The 22,291-nt window shown below is 36.3% G+C and overlaps 1 protein-coding gene across 3 annotated transcripts in view; it reads right to left on the minus strand.

Annotated features, from left to right (window-relative positions):
* Nucleotides 1–22,291, minus strand: part of FGF12 (fibroblast growth factor 12) — a 561,799-nt gene that overhangs the window by 7,202 nt on the left and 532,306 nt on the right. For all 3 annotated transcript variants that reach the window (XM_056121186.1, XM_056121185.1, XM_056121184.1), the window contains one exon: nucleotides 14,488–14,686. In XM_056121186.1, the coding sequence (XP_055977161.1) occupies nucleotides 14,488–14,686 (199 nt within the window). The remainder of the gene's footprint in view (nucleotides 1–14,487; nucleotides 14,687–22,291) is intronic.

Raw genomic sequence — 22,291 nt, forward strand, 5'->3', positions numbered from 1 at the left:
AAAATTTACACTTGGACTTTGTTAAGGAATATTGTTTTCTAATTTCTTTTAAATGAGTGGAGCAATAGCACAGCGGGTGGGGCGTTTTCCTTGCACACAGTCAACCCGGGTTCTCTTCCTCCGGCCTTCTCAGAGAGCCCAGCAAGCCCAGAGAGCATCCCACCCGCACGGCAAAGCCTGGAAAGCTACCTGTGGCGTATTTGATATGCCAAAAACAGTAACAACAAGTCTCACAATGGAGACGTTGCTGGTGCCCGCTCAAGCAAATCGATGAACAACAGGAGGACAGTGCCACAGTGCAGTGCTAATTTCTTTTGAAAGATATACATACATATAACTTCATACACAAATATATGGGCTTGAGCAATAGTATATGAGTATGGCACTTGAATGGGCTAGAGCAATAGTACAGTGAGTGTGATGCTTGCCTTGCATGCAGCCCACCAAAGTTTGATACCCAGGACTCCACATGTTCCCCCAAGGCTGCCAGGAGAGGTTCCTGAGTACAAAGCCAGGAGTAGGCCCTAGCACCCAAACAAAATAAAAACAAATAAATTAATAAAGAAAATATGTCTAGGTACCAGAGAGAGAATACAGAAAGTAAAGCACTTGCTTACAAGATGTTGACCTCAGTTGTAGGTTCAGTCCATGGCACCATATATGATGCCTTGAGCACTGCCAGGCTCACTAAAGAGCACTGATGTATAAATAGCTCCTGAGCATTGCTGAGTATGGCCCAATCCCCATCCCATAAAGTGCAAACAACAACAGAAATAGAGCTAAAATTATAAAATATATTATTATTTTTTCTTTTTCTTTCTTTTTCTTTTTTTGGTGAGGGAGGTGTCACACCTGGTGATGCATGGGGGTTACTCCTGGATCTGCACTCAAGAACTTATTCCTGGAGGTGCTCAGGGGACCATAAGGGATACTGGGAATTGAACCCGGGTCAGCCGTGTGCAAGGTAAACAGCCTACCCACTGTACTATCACTCCAGCCCCATAAAATATATTCCTTTTTTTTTCTTTTTATTAGTGAAACATCATGAGGTACAGTTGTAGATTTACAATTTTTTGTGCTTGGGTTTTGATTATACAATGATCAAATACCCATCCCTCCATCAGTGCCCATTTTCCACCACCATGGATAATATCCCTCCCACCCCCATCCCACCCTGCCTCTGTGGCAAGGCATTCCCTTTTGTTCTCTCTCTCCCTTTGGGTGTTGTGGTCTGCAAAAGAGGCATTGAGTGGCAATCATGTTCGGTCCATACTCTACTTTCAACATGCATCTCCTCTCCTGGGAGGATCCTCCAAACATCCTTTATTTGGTGCTCCCTTCTCTATCTGAACTGCCCTTTCCCCTAGAATGCCCGGCTGGCCTCTAAGCTATGGAGTAATCCTCCTGGTGCTGATTCTTAATACACTTAATGATATTGAAAAAATATTTCAAATGGTTCAAATGCTAAATTGTTTGCCACATGTTTCATGTAAATTACACATTAGTTGAAAATTCACAGAGAAAAACAAATATTCTGGCTATAAAATATAAACAAAGATATAACTATTATAGTTAGTGAGATCTTATTTGCATAGGAAGAACCAACAATTTCCCAACCGTTTAGAATATTAGAGATAGCAGAGAGCTTCTGGCACTCGTCTTGCGTTCAGCTGATGCTGACTAAAACTAAAATTATAAATAACTCTGATGTAGTAGGAAGTTATAAAAAAAACTTCCTCATCTTGGACATGGCTTCCTTAAATAGACAGAGTATCTTGAGTTGCTCATATACAGTATTCTGGATCACAAAATAAAAGTCTATCAACCTTTTAAATTTGGTTAAACTAAAATCACATCATTTTCATTCTACGCTTGACACGTTGATTTACATTTCTTTTTCTCAATTTTTTCCTAATTTCAATGACTTTTTTGCTAATTCCCCTAAATGAACATTCAAGAAATAAACTGTTCACTTATTGTACTAACAGCTGCATATTTTTTGTGTGTAAAAGGCGTTTTGGTAGATGCAGGAATTCTAGACCCCTGACCTCAAAGAGCTTGAGGCCAGGAGAGTAAGCATTTCACACGTTTCACAAATAGCAGCATCAAAGGGCCCACCATCATAGGGAGCTTAATAAAAAAAAACAAATAAAAATAGCCACCTGATGTTAATTTAGCCTTACAAGGACAATGATGAATCAATAAATAGAATGAACAAATTAAAAATATATTAGATAAACAGGGACAGATCAAAGAATGGGATAAAGTAAAAGAAGTAGTGAAGGATGTGGTTGACAGGGATAAAATAGCAGATCTCCTGAATTCCAACCCCAAATTAATAATAATAATTATTATTACTATTAATAATTAATAATAGTATTATAATACTAATATTAATATTATTTAATCATAACTGGCAATTGGACCCAACTCTTCACACAACCAAGTCAGATACTGCTGAATACCTCTCCAACCCTAAATCAGCCTCCATTTAACAATGAAAGAAGTTAATGAGACTTAATGCATTCATCAATTGTAAGAAGCATAGGGAAAATTCATTTATTAAAATATAAGTATTTAGGGCTCAGAGAAACAGTACAGAGAGCAAGGTCTTGCTCATGCTTAATTCAGGTTTGATCCTCGACATGCCATATGGTCCCCTGAGCCAAAGTGCAGAGCCAGGAGTAAGCCCTGAGCACAGCTGGATGTGACCCCCAAATCAACTAGCAAACACAAAATATATTTCGAAAAATGCCTAAGTAAGTTTACATGGCAAAGCATACAGTCAGTTAAGTCAAGAAAAATCAGCCAAACTGAACATTACTGCATAGATTCTAAAAGAATTATCAGCAAATCAGTCATAAATTTTACTAGTTGTTCAAAGTCTTGCAAACCCAGCCTCAATTTCTTAGGAATCATCCTAGTTGAGACACTATTATGTAGGAGAAGTGCTATCAGTGCAAATAGCACGCTTTGAGCTGCAATTGAACGGTGAGCTCTTTTGTTCAAGCAAATGAACACATTGAAAAGGGCTACACTTTTGCTTTGGTGTGAATTCAAAAAGAATAAACTAGCACCAAAGATAAATAAAGAATGCATCCCTACATTCAGAGTAAAAATTAAACATTTAATGAGACTATTCTCCTCATTGGCAGGCATTGGATAAGTACAGATATTCAATAACACACAACATACTATGGTTACTTTAAGGCCTATCACTTGCTAAGAATCCTTGTCCACAGAATAGTTAGCAGATCAGGCTTATGGGGTATTCAGACAGTGTAGTCCCATCATCGCAACTGCCAGAGATTCACTGGCTCTGTATCTGTAAAACATTCTGTAGCCCCAGTATCACAAAAAAGAAAAAAAATACTAATTGTGTGACAAGATTATGGTAATATCTCTCTATATCTTTCTTCCTCTCCTCTCCTTATTTTTAATTCAAGATTATGTCATTAGAATGGAAAAAGACCAAATATATACCATTGGGCTTTGAAGTCTTGTTAAAAAAAAAGAAGAAGAAGAATAAAAAAACCTCATTCTCTCTTTTTTAGATGTATGTTTTTCAGGGCAGTCTTTCCATTTAATATTTTCCATTATATTCTTTCACTGGCACATCTGTTGCAAATGCAGTTATCAGAATATGCAGCCGCGCCTTGCTTTTATAATAGCACAGATTGTCCATTTGCTAGTTTGAACATTCAACAATCACTTTAATTTTAGTTATCATGAATTTCTTCTGCAAGACTTAAAACTAGAACAATGGCCTCCATATATATATATATTTATAAAATGCAATCTCAAGGGCTGGAGTGATAGTACAGCGGGTTGGGCATTTGCCTTGCATGTGGCAGACCCAGGTTTGATTCCCAGCATCCTATAAGGCCCCCCGAGCACCACCAAATTTCTGAGTGCAAAGCCAGGAATAATCCCTGTGCATCGCCAGGTGTGACCCAAAAGGAAAAAAAATGCAATATTAGGTGTTGTTGTCTGTAAAACAGATCAGTCTAATGAACCTGGGAGTCGATACCATAGCATGTATGCTCTCCCCTAAAAAGCTGGTAACCTTTTAATCACAGTTAATATTATGTAAATGTTTATGGACCAGGGAGATCGTATAGGCAGAGGGGTACCAGAGCCAGGTTTAATCCCTGGCATCATTTGGCTTCCTGAGCATTAAAGGGTGTACACTCCTGAACATCCATAGATGCGGCCCTGGACGTTCTGCCAGCATCACAGGGATGGAGCAGCACCACCTCCTGCAACTCTAGTCTGTTGGAGCATCACTGGTGTGGACACTCAGGGTCTCTGAATATCACTTGGGAAGTCCCCACACTAACATTTTTAAAAAGTTTTGCATGTATTTTCACATCATACACATGGAGAGCATTCCAAATGACCTTAAAAGGTAGATACTCTTATTGGCATTTTTTTTTTTGCCACTGAAGTGACTGAAAAACAAAATGTATATCACTGTAATGCATTCATACCAGGGAGAGTTGTGCTTAACTGCTTGTATAATCAACTTCAAAATTCCTTCTCTAAACAGTGCCATCAATTAATTGAATGTGTCTAAAGAAAAATACAGAGTTCACTGATAGGTCTATAGTGAAAATCTTGACCCCCAAATTCATGGGTTGTTCAATATTTCCTTGAATGTTTGAAAATTTCTCTACCCTCTTCTCTTTCTATTACTTTTAGGTGACTTATCTTTTTTCCTCTTTCCTCCTTGAATATACTGCAGATTCTGGGAATCAGGCTCCTTTCTTTGTTTTTTGTTTCCTTCCTCTTCTTTTCCTTCCTTTCACTGCTTCCCTCACAATCCCCCTGTTCACCTTTTAGCTCTTTCCTCTCTTTCATGCTCACTCCCTCCCTTGTTTTGTTTTTGTACCACATCTGGCAGTGCTCAGGACTTACTCCTGGGTCTGTGTTCAGGTATCACTGCTGGTGGGTTAAGAGGACTAGATGGGGTGCTGGGGATTGAACCCTGACACATGCACCCTACTTTCTGTACTATTGCTCTGACCCGTGTGTGTGTGTGTGTGTGTGTGTGTGTGTGTGTGTGTGTGTGTGTGTGTGTGTAACCAGTCTAGGGGCTGAAGGGATAATATAGAGGTTAGGCCCTTGCCTTACATAGGACTAACACAGATTCAGATTTGTGATTCTCACAGGGAGTAATCCTTGCCCACCACCGGAGTAATCCCTGAGCCCTGCAAAGTAAACAAATAAACAAATAAACAAAAGATTCAACCTACATTATTTTGTATTTAACAATCAGGAGAAGAGAACATTTCTATATTTCCACCACAAAATGCCTAATCTGCATGTATCTACTAATGTGTTTGAGTTTCTGCTTGAACTTTGGCAGTTCCTAAATGCAGTCCCCTACATGCTACTTATTACTTGATTCCATGTCCTCTAGTCAGGACTGAGTAACCCTCTCTCCTATATAACAATCATTCTCCAACAGTTTTCATCTGTAGTGCCTAGTTTATAAATATCCTGTAATAGCCTCAAACAAATAAAAATTCTGACCATGTGTCATCTTGTATACTTCCAAATCTCTTCTCATTTCTCTATTACTGTCTTTTTTCTAACCCCACATTCAAAATCAAGTCCAGTATAACTGTCTTCACCAATGTTCTGAAATTACTTTGTCAAGTGTCCTACCAACTCCATGTTACAAACCTAGTAAAGACTCTTCCCTCAGAAAGTTAGTGGATGCTTAACTGTGTTTTCAAGGAGCACAACTCTTACTAGAAAACCTTCATTACTACACAGAAAAACTAGAAATAATAGACTTGTACAGCAGAGTGGCAGGTTACAAAATCAGTGCACAGAATCCCATGGCTTTTTTATATGTATATAATGAAATAGAAGAAGAAAAAAAAAACTTCTATTCACAAGAGTGCTTCAGAAACTCAAATACCTAGGAATTAGGTTGACAAAGACATGCATGACATATACATAGAAAATCATAAGTCACTACTGAAATAAATTAAAGAGGACACAAGAAAATGAAAATATCCTCTGTTCATGAAACAGAAGCATAAATATTGTCAAAGTGACAATCTTGTCCAAAGCACTACACAGATTCAAAGCAGTCCCTATAAAAATGACAGTGAAATTTGGAAAGATATAGCTCAAACACTGTTGAATTTCGTATGGAGTAATAAAACTCCAGGATAGCTAAACAATTCTAGCAAAAAAGAAGATAGTGAGATTTCTCTTACCATTTTAAAATGATACTATAAAGGTGTAATAATCAAAACAGGCTGATACTGGAATAAGAACAGAATCTCAGACCAAGAGAACAGAATTGAGAGTACAGAGACAGATGCTCAGTTATATGGACAATTTATCTTTGATAAAGTAGCAAAAAGTTTGAAGTGGGAACCTCTTCAACAAATGGTGTTTGCAACACTAGTGATGAAATAAAAAAAAAAACAAAAAACAAAAAACCTCAGAGTCCTTTCTAACAACATGCACAAAAATCAATTCAAATTGATTAAAGATCTCTATTTCTAGGGGCTGGAGCGATAGCACAGTGGATAGGGCATTTGCCTTGCACGTGACCAACCCGGGTTCGATTCCCAGCATCCCGTATGGTCCCCCGAGCACCAGGAGTAATTCCTGAGTGCATGAGCCAGGAGTAACCCCTGTGCATCACTCGGTGTGACCCAAAATACAAAAAAAAAAAATCTCTATATCTGACCTAAATCCATAAATTATGTTTAGTAGAACATAAGTAGAATAATTCTAGTTATTGAATCAAGAGACATCATAAATTATTCAATGCCATTGTCCAAGCAAACAGAAGCAAAGACAAACAAAATGGGGCTATCTCAAAGTAAGAATCTTCTGCACAGCAAAAGAAAAGATGACCGAATAAAAAGACACTGCACAGACACAGAAGAAATTTCGTCAAAAAAAGGCATATAGATGGCCAAAATGTATTAAAAAAAATTCTTTGCCACATTTTTCATCAAAAAATGCAAATAAAAACAATGAGACATCATCTCACCCAGTAAGGCTGGAATGCATGACAAACAAGAAAAAACATCCATCACTGCTGAGGAAGCAGTGCAAAAGGGCCCCTCATTCACCACCAGTAGGAATTTTAATGGCACAACCCTATGGAAAACAACACGAACACCTCTCAAAAACTTGGACTTGAGTTTCCATATGACACAACAATTCCACTTCCTGGCATCTACCCCCAAGGACTCCAAAACTATTGAGAAAAGACATTTGCACTCTGCGGCACTATTTATAATAGCCCAAATCTGGAAACATCCAAAGTGTCCAAGAGTAGATGACTGGATAAAGAAACTATAGTACATATACACAATAAAATACAGAATATCACACAAATACTCACAAATACAGAGTGAAGTTAGAAGCATAGGGAAAGAGAACGAATGAGCTCCCTTATATTTAGGGTATAAAGACATGGTAAAGAAACAACAATTGCCCAAAGGCAACAAAAACAGAACTGATCTTCCATTCAAAGCATGTCACTACAGTGGGATGGGAGTAAGACAGTGGAGGAGAACTGTCACTCTGGTGGAGGATGTGGCCCTAGAATGTTTTGTGCAGGAAACCCTGCCATCAGTATTGTAAATTGCAATGCAGAAAATATTTATTTATTTTTTAAATAAAGCACTGCTCTGGCCAATGTTTTTTTTTTGTTTTGTTTTGTTTTGTTTTTTGTTACAGCTGTATGAACCTGGGTGAGTTATTTAACCTCTCTTAAACTCAGTTTCCTCTTGTTCAAAATGGGAATGATAATTTTGCCAGCATACTCCAGTGTTAATGACTAGCAAATGATACTCTATTTAGGGAAGCATGCTGAAAATAAAAATGAGCCTTGCAGATGGAATATAAAGTAGTACAACTCTACTTATTATTACTTTTATATTACTGTCGTAGTCTTGCAAATCATTATGGAAGTTCTAAAATTTATGGAGAGAAATGGGTGTAAGTATTTTAATGTTAAAATTCCTCCTCAAGACTAAGTTGGAAACATGTGTTGTTGTGTAATTACAGTTGTTGACAAATCCTGTATTCAAAATAGAGGCAATAAAACTCCTGATTCTGACAAAGTACATGATAGCCTACGAAGAACCTTCTCTAGCATTTCTCATCAAAAATGAATGAAGTATGATTCATTTTTTATTACTACCAACATATTCAAGTTTTCCTTGACCCTTTGTGATTTCCAGTAAGTGGAAAGGTTAGGCTGTTCAGTTAGTTAATGTAGCATTAAAAATATTTAATTGTTTTAATAGCAGATCAAGAAAGGGTGTAGGTAATTAACATGAAGCAATTTCATACCTTAATTAATGTCACATTCAATCCCTTTAGAACTGTAAGAGAATTTTAAGTGCTGATTCCGCTGCAATGCATTTCCAAAGGAATGTGCCCAGTATGCTAGAAATAATGATTATAATGGGCTAGGAAGACAGCTTGCCTGGTATTTCATTCCATGAACACCACCAGGTATTGCACTGGCGGGGCCTTTCCTGACCCCAGATGCACCATATGGTTGGGTCTGAGCATCAAATCATTAGGCAAGAGTTGCTGGGCTACATATTGCTGGGAGTGGTCCTTCGGACCTTGAGTATTGCTCATGAGGAGCTAGATTCTGTAAATAAAATATGTATGTCTTCATTTAGAAGGCGCTCATAAGTAATATGTGTTAGAGATAGAAATGCAAGTAGTATAGAAAAGAGGTGTGAGAGGTTTATTAAAAATAAATTCCAAATCAGAAACAGCTGCTTTGAATAATTACAGTGATATGGAAGGAGATGTCACAGGTCTACAGAGAGCCAGAAGTCAAGAAAGAGCGTGTGTGTATTGCAACTATTATCTTTCCTATAATTAAAATAATGAAAGGAAAAGAGAGTATATTTCATTGTATATTTGTTTCTGTATTTTTTATAAAAATACAGAATTTGTATTCTGTATTTCATGTTTGGGCATGAAAAAATATTTTTAAGGAAAGTATTCTTTTAAATTAGTTTAAATAAAAATGTCAAAATGTATTTGTCATTATGTCTAACCAACTGAAGTTTAACATTATGACTTCTGATTTCTTTGCATTTTGGGTATCACAGTATGTATTTTTTGGAAAATACTATTATTGTTCTTCTTTGAGTCAAAGCCTATATTAAACTCAAAGTGCCACACCTTACAGTAATCTCTTGTGCATAGCATAGTAACACAGTGACCAAATTCCAAAGGAAAATGTAAAAGGCATTTTGTGTTATCTGGGCTGGAGCAATAGCACAGTGGGTAGGGCGTTTGCTTTGCTCGTGGCCAACACGGCCCACCGAGTTTGATTCCTCTCCCCCTCTCTGAGAGCCTGGCAAGCTACTGAGAGTATCGTGCCTGCAGGGCAAAGCCTAGCAAGCTATCATAAGTGACGTATTTGACATGCCAAACACAGTAACAAGTCTCACAATGGAGACGTTACTGGGCCCACTCGAGCAAATCGATGAACAATAGGAGGACTGTGACCGTGACCATGATGGGTTTCAGTTATACAATGATTGAGTACCCATCCCTCCACCAGTGCCCATTCTCCACGTCCAATGCTCCCAGTATTCCTCCAACCCCCCCTACTCCCCCATCCCGCTCCATCCGTGTGTCAGGGCATTCCCTTTTGTTTTCTATCTCCTTTTGGGTGCTGTGGTTTGCAAGACCTATTTATTCTTAACTTAAACCCAAGTAAACCTAATCACAGACTTTTCTTTTTTTCTTTTTCCTTTTTCTTTTGTATGTGTCTTTAACGAATATTTTAGGTTATAAGATGCTGATGGGATTCAAATTAGGTTCTACTAACCTAAATTATTTATAAGGCGGGGAAAAGAGATAATGTGCTACTTCTTTAAAGTTCAATGCGGGTATGTGTGTATGTTGGCATGTAAGTGCTACTCTTGTCTCCCCACAGGAAATTGTTGGAAAAGGGGAAACAAGTGCTCATCTTCTTCAAGCTTAATATTTCTAAAGCAAGGGCTCTCAGTCGATACTAATTTTATTTTAGAAACATAAACATTCGAGATTAATGTCTCGAATTTTAGATCTTTGGAAAGTGCACATGTTCTTTTTTAGGGAAAAGCAACTAGAGTCTGAATACTCAACCACCTGCAGGAGCTGAGTAATGAGCTTTTTGAAGAAGGAGGGAGGAGAAAGGGAGGGGACTGCATTTTGTTCTTTGTTGAAAAGTATTTGGATGCTATATCTGATACTAAAGGGGGAGGTCACCAAGAAGACAATTTAATCTGTGGGAGTTACTTCTCTGCAGTATGAACAATGCTCTGAAAGGGCAAACCTGGGATTTGCAAAGTCTGCAGTGCTGCATTACATTTCAAGGGAGGGGATTTATGTAAGTAGAGGTTGATGTGGCATGTACCTCGTCATGGCTTTAAATATCATGTCCATCCATCTGTCTCAATAGATGCCCTTACAACCCCTCATTAACACCTCCTAAATTCTAAACACAGGTTGGAGGGTGAAGCTGAGAAGGGAAAGGGCTGGTGGATAATTATAATCACGTAATCAGTGCAAGATCCTCAAACTAGCAGAGCTTAATTTGGGGGAATCCTGATGTTCAAAATGATATAACCAACAGGACTTAGAAAACAGGATAACTATTAAAAAAACAAACAAACAGAGTATAATAAGAATACAAACCTACTCTGAGTTACCTTTCGCAAGGCCAATTTGCTACACAAAAATGGGGGTCTATATTGTCTACACACTGTATAAAAACAATGGCGACAAGCTGACCCATTTACAAAATTCTTTTAAAAAGTATTAAAAAAAGTCAACATTTTAGACAAAGAGAAATATGATTAACTATTAATAATAAACTATCATTTTCTATTTCTTTTCTACATGTCTCTTCTGTTCATATATATTATATTTTACTATAGAATTTTTAATTTTTGCAGATATGAATTATGCTTAAAATACTCCTAATTCTTCCTCTTATAGAAAATAAAAGTTTTCTGCACTATGAAAGAAATGATGACTAGTATAAAAAGGTTGCATATTGGTGGGAGAGAATATTAGCTCACCAACATCTGATAAGGAACTAATACCTACAATTTTTAAAACACTCAGTGTTTCAAACAAAAAATAAAACAAACAATATAAGTAAAACTTGATGCACAGAATTCAGAAGTGTATGCTTAACACTTCTAAAAGAAAGAATGATAGATATATAAAAGTGTTCTTCTTCACTTATGAATGGGGATATAAAAATCAAACTAAGATACCACTACACACCAGTGAGAACAGAATACATCAAAAATACTATTAGATGTATGGGCTTGGATATGGTGTGAAAGGAAGCCTCCTCTGATGTTTTGAGAAAATCTTCTAATTTACCCTATGTGGAAAACAGTGTGAACTTTTAAAAAAAATAAAAATAAAGGTTCTATATAATCCACTGATTTCACTTGTTTTTTTTTTTCTGTCTTTTCCTTTTTGTTTTTGGACCACACTCAGACTGCTCAGGGTTACTTCTGGCTCTGCACCCAGGAATTAATCCTGGTGGGACTGGAGGGGAAAATATGGGATGCTGGAGACCAAACCCGGCTGGTCTGCTTGCAAAGCAAACAACTTAATCATTGTATTATCACACTGGCCTGATTCTACTTCTTAATATCTATCCCAAGAACTCAAAAAATTAATTCTAAAATATATCTACACTCCTATATTTACTACAGGGCTATTCACAGTAGTCACAATCTGGAAACAAACCAAGTTCCAACAACAGTTTAATGCATTGAAAAATTGCGGTGTATTTTAACAATGAAATACTACTCAGCTATAAGAAGAGACGAAATCCCACAGTTTTCTGCAACTTAAATTGAAATGGAGAGTTTCAAGCTGAGCAAAGAGGATCAAAGAGAGAAGAACAAATACCAATTATCTCACTCTTTTTATTTATTTATTTATTTATTTATTGGTGATAATGGTGGCACTCAGGGCATACTCCTGCCTCTGGACTCAGGGATCACTCCTGGCAATGCCCGGAGACCAAAAAGGGTACAGAGATTGAAATAAGGTGGGAATCATTCAAGAAAAGAATCTCACTTGTGTTATCTCTCCAGCCACAAGTGATCTTATATTTGAGTATAGAGAAATATGGTAGGAAAATTAATAATAGCCAATAGTGTGAGTCTAATTAAAGAACAGACTTTGCCAAGTGGTTGTAGGAAGTGAGAGTGGTCCTGCAGTGATGAGGAAGCTAATACTCCGTGGTAGATACAGTATAGCATCATGGTATTTATGAAATCTTAATATTAAAAGGAGTGTAAGTCATGGTGTCTAAATAAAAATAAATTACACCCTTGATATTTTATATCAAGTGGGCATTTTATGTATCTAAAGATATTACAGCATATTGAGCATATGGTCCTTTGTTTCCATGCTCTCTGCTCATTTGTCTATTCACATATTTATTTAACTGAAAACTAATTCTTGAGTATCTCTCTGATGTGCCAGATATTTTACAAAATACAGGAGATATGAGCAAAATAAAACATTCTGTTCATCCAAATAGTGATCTAACAAACCATGTAAAAACAAAACAGGATGGCAGTAAATAAATTTATCACATTTCTAGAAGAGAGAAATGTATACAGTGATGATATAATGTTTGATTCTATTTCAGGAAAGTTAGGGAAGCCCTGAAAGAAGTATTGACTTGTGAATTAATTTTATACAAGAACTATTAGTCATTTCTAGGCAAATGGGTGAATGGAAATGTGAAGAAAAGAGGATAAAAAACATGAGGCCAAAACCAAAATGTGTTGCCTGAAAGAAAATTCAGTTTGTAAGGTTAAAAGCACAGCGTGTCCGTACTGGGGAATATGAGAGGGACTAGAAACTGTGAATGTCACATCTGCTCTGGGATTCGAACCAAAGCATTGTTTTAACATGCTTGCTTATTGCAAGAGCTATAGGTCCTTTACAACAGGCATTATATCTACATAGTAATCTACCTCACATATGAGGTAGATTAGTACACAGATAATACAATGACATTATATGTATATATATATATATATATGTATGTGTGTATATAACAATGATATATTATCCACAAATGTATCATGTGATATGTATTACACATATAACATAAATATTATAGATTATATAGACAAAAGATATATACCTAATACAAAGTCACTGTCACTGTCACTGTCCTCCTGTTGTACATCGATTTGCTCGAGGGGGTCCAGTAACATTGTGAGACTTGTTATTGTGTTTAGCATATTGAATACATCATGGGGAGCTTGCCAGGCTTTGCCATGCGGGTGAGATACTCTCGGTAGTTTGCTGGGCTCTCTGAGAAAAGTGGAGGAATCAAACTCGGGTCGGCCATGCGTGCAAGGCAAATGCCCGACCGGCTGTGCAATCACTCCAGCCCACCTAATACATAGTATCCTACAAAACCAAACTATCCTATAAAATTTCATTTATAACAAGTTGTTGCAATACACCAATATTCTCATTTTATCAGACAAGGAGCTTGAAATAATTTTGTTTTTGGTTTTGGGCCATATTCAGTGATGCTCAGGGGCTTATTCCTGGCTCAGGAATTTCTCCCAGCAGTATTGGGGAGTACAAATGGGATGCTGGGGTTGAATTTGGGTCAACCGCATGTGAGGTCAGTGCACTACCCACTGTACAATCTCTCTGCTTTCTGAATTAACTTTTAAGTGACTACAATGCATTTTTTTAAACAAGAATGATAGTTATTAAATGTCAAGACCTCTCTTGTTTTTAGACTGTACTTAAAATAACAGAAAACAGCCTGAATGCAGCAAATATCGTCACTCCAAGCATATATTCTCATCCTATCTACAGAACAAGTTTACAAAAAAAATTTTTGTTCAGCAAAAATATTATTATTACACTGCTCAATTTGAAATAAATGTGCACCCTGTTAAATGATCGAAGGAGAAGGCTTTTGGCTCAACTAGAACAGATAAATTTAGTTCTAAAAATATTTATTAATAAAATAAATAGCACACAATTTTAATTTAAAATATACAAGAAAGACTAATAGATTATATTGATAATCTTTTCAACCGATGTAGATATTGAGAGATACAGATTTCTAAAAAACTTTTGAAATTTTTAAGTATTGTAATAATAGTATTGGTGTATCCAGAGAATGGCCTGAGAAATTATATTAAGCTCAAAAAAAGAATGAAATTATTCTCCAACTTATATCTAATACTAATTTTTCTAAGTAATTTTCAAGCTTTTTATATTAAAGCAGTGCTTTTCCAAATGTCAAATATTTATAAGAGAATTTTCTCCTTCCTTTCTTGAATTACAATTATGTTGAGAATCTTTAGTCTGATACAGTGCATTCTACGTGAACTCTACAGAACAAAGGAACAATATGGAATTGGCATTAATACATTGGTTCGGTTTTGAGAAAGAAAGTTCATTTCCTACCTTCAATCGGTTTGGGAACAAAATGTGATGAGGGTTTGGTTTTCTTCACTCTGTTCCCCTTCATAATTTGACCTTCTTTATTGAGTCCCAAAAACCACGCTCGGCCTGATTCTTGCTGACGGTACAGTGTAGAAGAATAAATCACATAGTAGTTTTCAAACACAGATTCCTTAAATTTGCATTCAGGAGTGAACACATCCTACAGAAAATATAAAAAGAGAGAATATATTTAAAATTGAATCAGCAAATCCTGAAATTCAAGGAGTATGAAATCCTTTGTAGTACTCCTTATATCTCCATTAATAGGAAATGAGAAGCACATCATTTCTAAGAGCATTTGATGATAAATATTCATGCACAAAATCAAGAAACAGTATTTTCCCTCTAACCAACTTTGATTTCAAAAACATAACTGCTCAGGTTTCTGTCCCTCACTGGGTTAGTATCATTCAGGATTGCCTATGGCTGAACTTTGATCCTTGCACTGTTTTTGTAAAATAGAATTACTGATTGTTTTGCATGTTAGTGGTCCTTATTATAAAATATATACCCCTGGGAATTAACATGAAGTACAAGTAGAGTAAATGCAGGTTCACTGATACTTTTGAAGGGAATACTTTACTTTACTTTTACTTACTCTGTATTAAAAAATGGCAATTACAAATCTAAACCCTGTAAAATTACCAGTACACCGCTCTTTGAGGAATGTCAATAAATGTCTCTTTGATTTTTTGACATAATTTTTACTAATAATCAAAATATTAGATTAAAAATTAGATATAAGCATTAGAAAATGGCTATTACATTGTATGCTTTTTAATGAAACAGAATGAGTATTAGTTCAAGAAGTAATCTTTTAAAAAACTCTTCTGGGAAAGGATATTGGCCCAATACACATCCAAAAAGGGGTTGATATCAAGGATATACAAAGCACTGGTTGAACTCCACAAGAAGAAAACATCCAACCCCATCAAAAAATGGGGCAACGAAATGAACAGAAACTTTCTCAAAGAAGAAATCTGAATGGCTAAATGGCACATGAGAAGATGCTCTACATCATTAATCATCAGGGAGATGCAGATCAAAACAATGAGATATCATCTCACACCACAGAGACTGGCCTACATCCGAAAGAACAAAAGCAACCTGTGTTGGTGCAGATGTGGTGAGAAGGGGACCCTCCTTCACTGCTGGTAGGAATGCCGAATGGTTCCGCTCTTTTGGAAAACAGTATGGACAATTCTCAAAAAATTAGAAATTGAGCTCCCATTTGGCCCAGCAATACCACTCCTGAGAATATATAAAAAGTATAGTCGAAGTGACATCTGCACTTGTTTGTTCATTGCAGCACTCTTTACAATAACCAGAATCTGGAAAAAACCTGAGTGCCTGAGAACAGATGACTGGTTAAAGAAATTTTGGTACATCTACACAATGAGTTTTATGTAGCTGTTAGAAAAGATTAAGTCATGAAATTTACATACAAGTGGTACTACATGGAAAGTATTATGCTAAGCAAAATGAGTCAGAAAGGGAGGGACAGACATAGAAAGATTGCATTCATCTGGGGAACATAAAGCAATAAAATAGGAGACTGACACCCAAGAATAGCCGAGATAAGTACCAGGAGGTTCACTCCATGGTTTGGAGGCCAGCTGCACATGCTAGGGGGAAAGGCAGCTCAGATAGAGAAGGGAGCACCAAATAAAGGGTGTTGGGAGGATCCACCCAGGATGGGAGATGCATGCTGAAAGTAGACTATAGACCGAACATGATTGCCACTCTGTGCCTCTTTTGCAATCCACAGCACCCAAAAGGAGAGAGAGAACAAAAGGGAATGCCCTCCTGCAAAGGCAGGGTGGGATGGGGGGTGGGAGGGATACTAGGATTAGTGGTGGTGGAAAATGGGCACTGGTGAAGGGATGGGTAATAGATCATTGTATAATTGAAACCCAAACAGAAAAATTTGCAAGTCTACAACTGTACCTCATGGTCTTTCACTAATAAAAAAAAGTTCAACTCTGTTATTTGATAACTGTGAACATCAAAAAATCAAATAATTGGTTTAAATTTATACTAAAAATTACTACATCAATGCTATAACTCACATTTATTGATTCATGATCACTGACTCTCACATTAATCATATTTTCTGCTCAAGTCTTGTTTAGTGATTTACAATGACTTTTATAAGCAATTCAATAAAATAAAAACTTAAAATGAAAGCAAGCAAAATGTATTTAATGGAAAGAAGCCCCCCTTTACTGCAATAAAGAGAATAAAAGCAAAGAATTATCTACCCTAAGAAACCTAAATGGCAAACACATTCAAAATTATCACGATCATGTTTACTACATACTGGAAAAATCCCTTCCATTTAACATGTTCAGTGGAAAGCATTCATGGCTCAAATTCACATCTGAAACTAAGTGACTGAGATATAGGACCCAAACTGGTTGAAATCACATCTATGCATACTCTTATATTTGCAGACTCTATTCATATCGAATACACCACGGGTAGCTTGCCAGGCTTTGCCTTGCGGGTGAAATACTCTTGGTAGCTTGCCGGGCTCTCCGAGAGGGGTGGAGGAATTGAACCAGGGTCAACCACGTTGGCGGCGTGCAAGGCAAACACCCTACCTGCTGTGCTATTGCTCGTAAAAAGTAAAATATTAAAGAAAGTCTTATTAAGAAAATTAAAATTTTCTATTACAAATGATTAATGATTCCTCTCTGACAAGAACATTTTCAAATAAATGCTAAATAGAAAGGGCTCTCATATTTTGTTTATTTTACTTTCTAATTAAAACTTCAAATCATGGGTAGGGGATATAGTTCAAAGGATTAAAAGAACTTGCTTTGCATGCTGGAGGTCCAGGTTGGAATTTCTTAGTGCCATATATTCCTCCAAGCACTAAGTCAGGAGTATACCTGAGCACTGCCAGGTGTGACCCCAAATCCAAAAACTCAAACATAAAATATAAACCCTTTAGTATATAAAATCAGTTTACCTGTTTAATATGGAATTATTTTTATTCGGTTAGTCAACGAAGTAATTTATACCCAACAACTCCAGAGATAGATAATTTCTCTGGTAATAACTTTTAGATTTTTTGTGTGGTATTTCTGGTTTGCTAACACTTTTAATGGCTTTTAGAAGCAGAGAACTTGAAAAATCTTTAGTATATTAACAGTTTCTCTGTCAACTGTGTTGTCAGACATAATTATATTAAATCAAGCAAAAGAACCATTGTTTTCTACCCTGACAAGAGGCAAAGAAAATGCTAAAAGACATTATCTCCAATGAAGCATTTTTTTAAACAAAGTTCCTTTGAGTAGAACACATCTAATTTTAAATCTTAAAAAAACCTGCAGATAGGAGAATCTTTATATACTTTTGAGATATTTTTACTGGAAAAATACTGAGCTAATTTCTCTAAAAATAAAGGTCCTTTGTTAACATTCTTTGCAACATCTTACCTAGCAACAAGGTAAATTTATATTATAAAATAATCAAACTTGTGCTCAATTGGAAATACAATTGTGTACAGACAAAACATTCAAATCCTTGATATTTAATTTGAACAAGTAACTAAATTTCTATGATGCTATTTCATCATTTCCACACTGATATTAATCATATTTCACTATAAGGTTGGAGTTATTTAAGTATACACAGAATAGCACCCAGCCATTTCTGTTACTTATAATTTTCAGGTGGTACATGATATCAGAAAAGGTATGGGTAGCTGAAGCATAAGTTGTGAAAAGACACTACCACAAATTCCAAAAAAAGAATTTGCATTCTACCCCATATCAAACTAATCAAATCTGTTTTGCTGTTTTAAGTTCAGCCATTTTAGAAATATACACAGAAACCTGGTAATTTCTCCTTTACTGAAAAATAATTTTGAGGTTTTTTTCTTGGTGTCGGGGTGGGGGGGATTTGGGCCATACCCAACATTGCTTAGGGTTTTTTTTCTCCCCTAGCTCTGTGCTCAGAGATTGGTCCTGTTGGTACTTGAGGGAACATATGTGGTACTGAGAATCAAACTCCATAAAAGGCAAGTTGGTCACATGAAAAGAAAGCACCCTACCCCCTGGCTCCAGAAAATGTTTTGTCATCAATCACAATTAAACTCATGCAGTGGTTTTCAAGGCTTTAACACCTTCTAGTAAGATGAAGTAGCACATAGTGGTATTTTTGCCTCTTGCCAGAAGTCTGCAAACACAGAATACAGCTGGTAATGATTTGTTGGAGAAGTCAAAGGATGAGGAGATATATTTTACCACAATACAAAAATGTCCATGTTCTAAAGACAAGAGAACTGCGATTAGTAGAACAGTGTATTTCTCAGTTAAACACAAAACTGGATCAGAACAGGTCTCATGGGCTGCAGTGATAGTACAATGGGTAGGGATTCCGTCTTGCACGTGGCCAACCTGGGGTCAATCCACAGCACCGCATATGGTTCCATGAGCCCGCCAGAAATGATCCCTGAGCACAAATCCCTGAGAATAGCCTGAACAATGGAGAAAAGCACCTGTCAAAGAGGCGGGGGGGGGGGGGGGGTAGGAACTGAGGACTTAGTTGGAGGAAAGAGGACAATGGTGAAGGGATTGGTGTTGTTCCCTGATGAACACTTTGTAATTCATGGTGATTCAATTAAAACTATATATTTTTAAAAAGCACCACTGGATATTATGAAGTCAGTATGTATACATTATGTAACCAAATGTTTCAGGATGATTTGAACAATTAAATACAACTAACACATCCATGAAAAAGAATGAAAGAGGTGTTACCTCAGGTACCTCAGTCTTAATTTCCTTATTTCAGTTAACCACAGCAATCCCTTTGAAAAATCATTTTGAAAATTCCCAATATACATAGATTTTTGTCAACTAAAGCAATAAAAATATGTTTTTACTTAAAAATTTCCTATTTTAAAAAATCTGAGAATCAACAGCCATGACATTGGAATAATGGGCATCAAACTTCCCAGTGTAAACAATTATAAAATTATACAATATATCTGTGAGCAACAGTTTCCTTGTCATCTGGAATTGTAGGGCTCTGATCTGTACGAAAATAAAAACACATGAAATAGGCCTCACATTAACTTCAGCTTTCTGCAAGTAACACTTTGCAAGCCTAAACTCTAAAGGTGAAGCTGAAGAATAGCACCGTGGTTTCCTCTCATCTGAGGAGGAAGTGATTGCAGTTCAAGATTATGAACGTGACTTGAATTAATGGTTCAAGAAATCAGAAGTAAAGGTCATGATGAGATATAGGTAAGAAACATACAGGAATTGACTGAGTAGCTGGGGGCATATTGAACATCCTCAGTATAAGATTCTTGAATATCTAGCATAAAAATTTACCCATCTTTGATAGCTGAATGAGATATCAAGAATTTATACTGAACTTCCAGGCAATCTAGAAAGACAAGAGATCAGTAAACACACTGGATGTTCACCTTGGAAAGTACATAATTTTGGATTAACATCCAGAATTTATGTAAGATTCCCTGCATCCCCAAAGAGTCAAAACCAAAACACACAATCACACAGTCTGGCAATATCAAGAAGGACTATTAGTTATTGGTATAAATGCTTGAATGACACATCCACACTTTTCCCCCAAAGGGGTTGGTGATTTTCTAACAAACTAGTAAAACATCACAGATAATAATTTTATTTTTAAATTTCAGAATTTACTTCACCACTAACTCTAAGAAATATTTTGTAGATAAGAGAGATTCCTATATATTGACATACATTAAGCTTATTACCTTTAGAGCAATGTAGTGAAAACATGCATTCCTTCCTTAGAAAATTATAATACGTGAAACAGCATGTCATACACATATCACATAACTAACATATAATAAAAATACAGAACACATGATAAAAGAAATGCCATTTAATCAACAGGCAATTTAAAGATGAGGTGACCTGGATGTTACTATTAGCAGACTTTAAGAATGCTATCGGGGCTGGAGCGATAGCACAGTGGGTAGGGCATTTGCCTTGTACACAGCCAACATGGCCAACACAGGTTTGATTCCCAGCATCCCATATGGTCCGCCGAGCACCGCTAGGAGCAATTCCTGAGTGCATGAGCCAGGAGTAACCCCTGAGCATCTCCAGGTGTGACCCCAAAAGAAAAAAAAAATAAAAAAATTTTAAAAAATGAATGCTACCATAAATGTTACAGTACTTATAAAATTTGTGGAAAATAGTCATATAAAAATATCATATCTGTCATATGACCCAATAATTCCACTTTGAGAAAATCTACCTCCAGGACATAAAGACACTCTCAGAAGGACATGTGCACACCATTATTCATTGCTGCACTAAGTACAATGCTAAGATATGGAATCAATCTAGGTGTCCAGTTACAGATGAATGGATTGTAGTTATCATCAATCATCATCAATCATCAATCTTCAATCAAAAGTTGTAGTATCAATCCCTACTGGAATACAATGCAGCTGCAAGGAATAATGAAATCATGCAATTTTCTGCAACCTGGTTGGAATTAGAAGATACCATTGCTGGATAAAGTAAGCCAGAAGAAAAAGACAAATGCAGTATGATCTCACTTATCTATGGTATATAAAATACTAGAAGATGAAAGGTAATGATGTAAAAGGGAGACACAGAATTAACAACACCAAGAACATAAAATTTAAGCTGCAACCACTGGTACTTTGTAATATGCCTGTCAATTTGACATGTGGGGTTGAGGTGGGGAGGGAATATGGGAACACTGGTGGAGGGAAGTTGATACTACTGGTGAGACTGGCATTAAAATATTATATGTCGGGGGCTGGAGAGATAGCACAGTGGGTAGGGTGTTTGCCTTGCACGCGGCCAACCCGGGCTCGATTCCCAGCATCCCGTATGGTTCCCTGAGCACCGCCAGGAGTAACTCCTGAGTGCAGAGCCAGGAGTAACCCCTGTGCATCGCCAGGTGTGACCCAAAAAGCAAAAAATATATGTATTATATGTCTAAAACTCAAATATCAATAACTTTTATATTTTAATTACAATTTTAATGTTCAAACTGAAAATTATAGAATGAGACAATATAATAAAGAATATACTTACTGAAAGACTAGAATGTGGCCAATGAAAGTATCAATGAACTTGAAAACAGAATCATTGACATTATTCAGGATGGAATGTACATATAAAGATTAACTATACACACGTGAAAACAAGATCTGGTAAACTGCTGATTATGTAGAATAATATAATAATCAATAATAATGAAAGAAAAAGAATAAAGCAGAAAAATAAAAAATAATTTTTATAAAATCTGCTCTGAGTAAAATTTCCTATAGATACTGACACAAAACAAGCAAACAAAAGACAACTCTGAAAACTCCTAGCAGGATAAATACCAAAGTTCAAGATATGATCAAGGAATTATTATTAAGGAATTAGTATATGTCCTCATTTTCTAATATACATAGACTTTCACCAATTTAAAATAGTTAAACTTTAAGACAGAGTTGTATAATTATCAAAAGGATAGAGTAGGTAAGGAGTTTCCTTTTCATGCCACCCACCCATGTTCAATCCCTTGGCACCCCCTCTGCATGGTCTCCCAAAACTAATTTATGAGTGCAGAGCCAGAACCAAGACACTACTCAGGTTGGGGCCTGAAAACAAATTTTTAAAAATATAAACCAAAAAATATTATGAAATGGAATATGTCGAAGATTACATTCATGGTAAAGATGCTTATAATATTTCCATATCAAAATACTAAAAATAATTTTTATATG

Source organism: Sorex fumeus, unplaced genomic scaffold, assembly GCF_029834395.1.
Source record: "Sorex fumeus unplaced genomic scaffold, SorFum_2.1 ptg000044l, whole genome shotgun sequence".
NCBI classification, from domain to species: Eukaryota; Metazoa; Chordata; class Mammalia; order Eulipotyphla; family Soricidae; genus Sorex; species Sorex fumeus.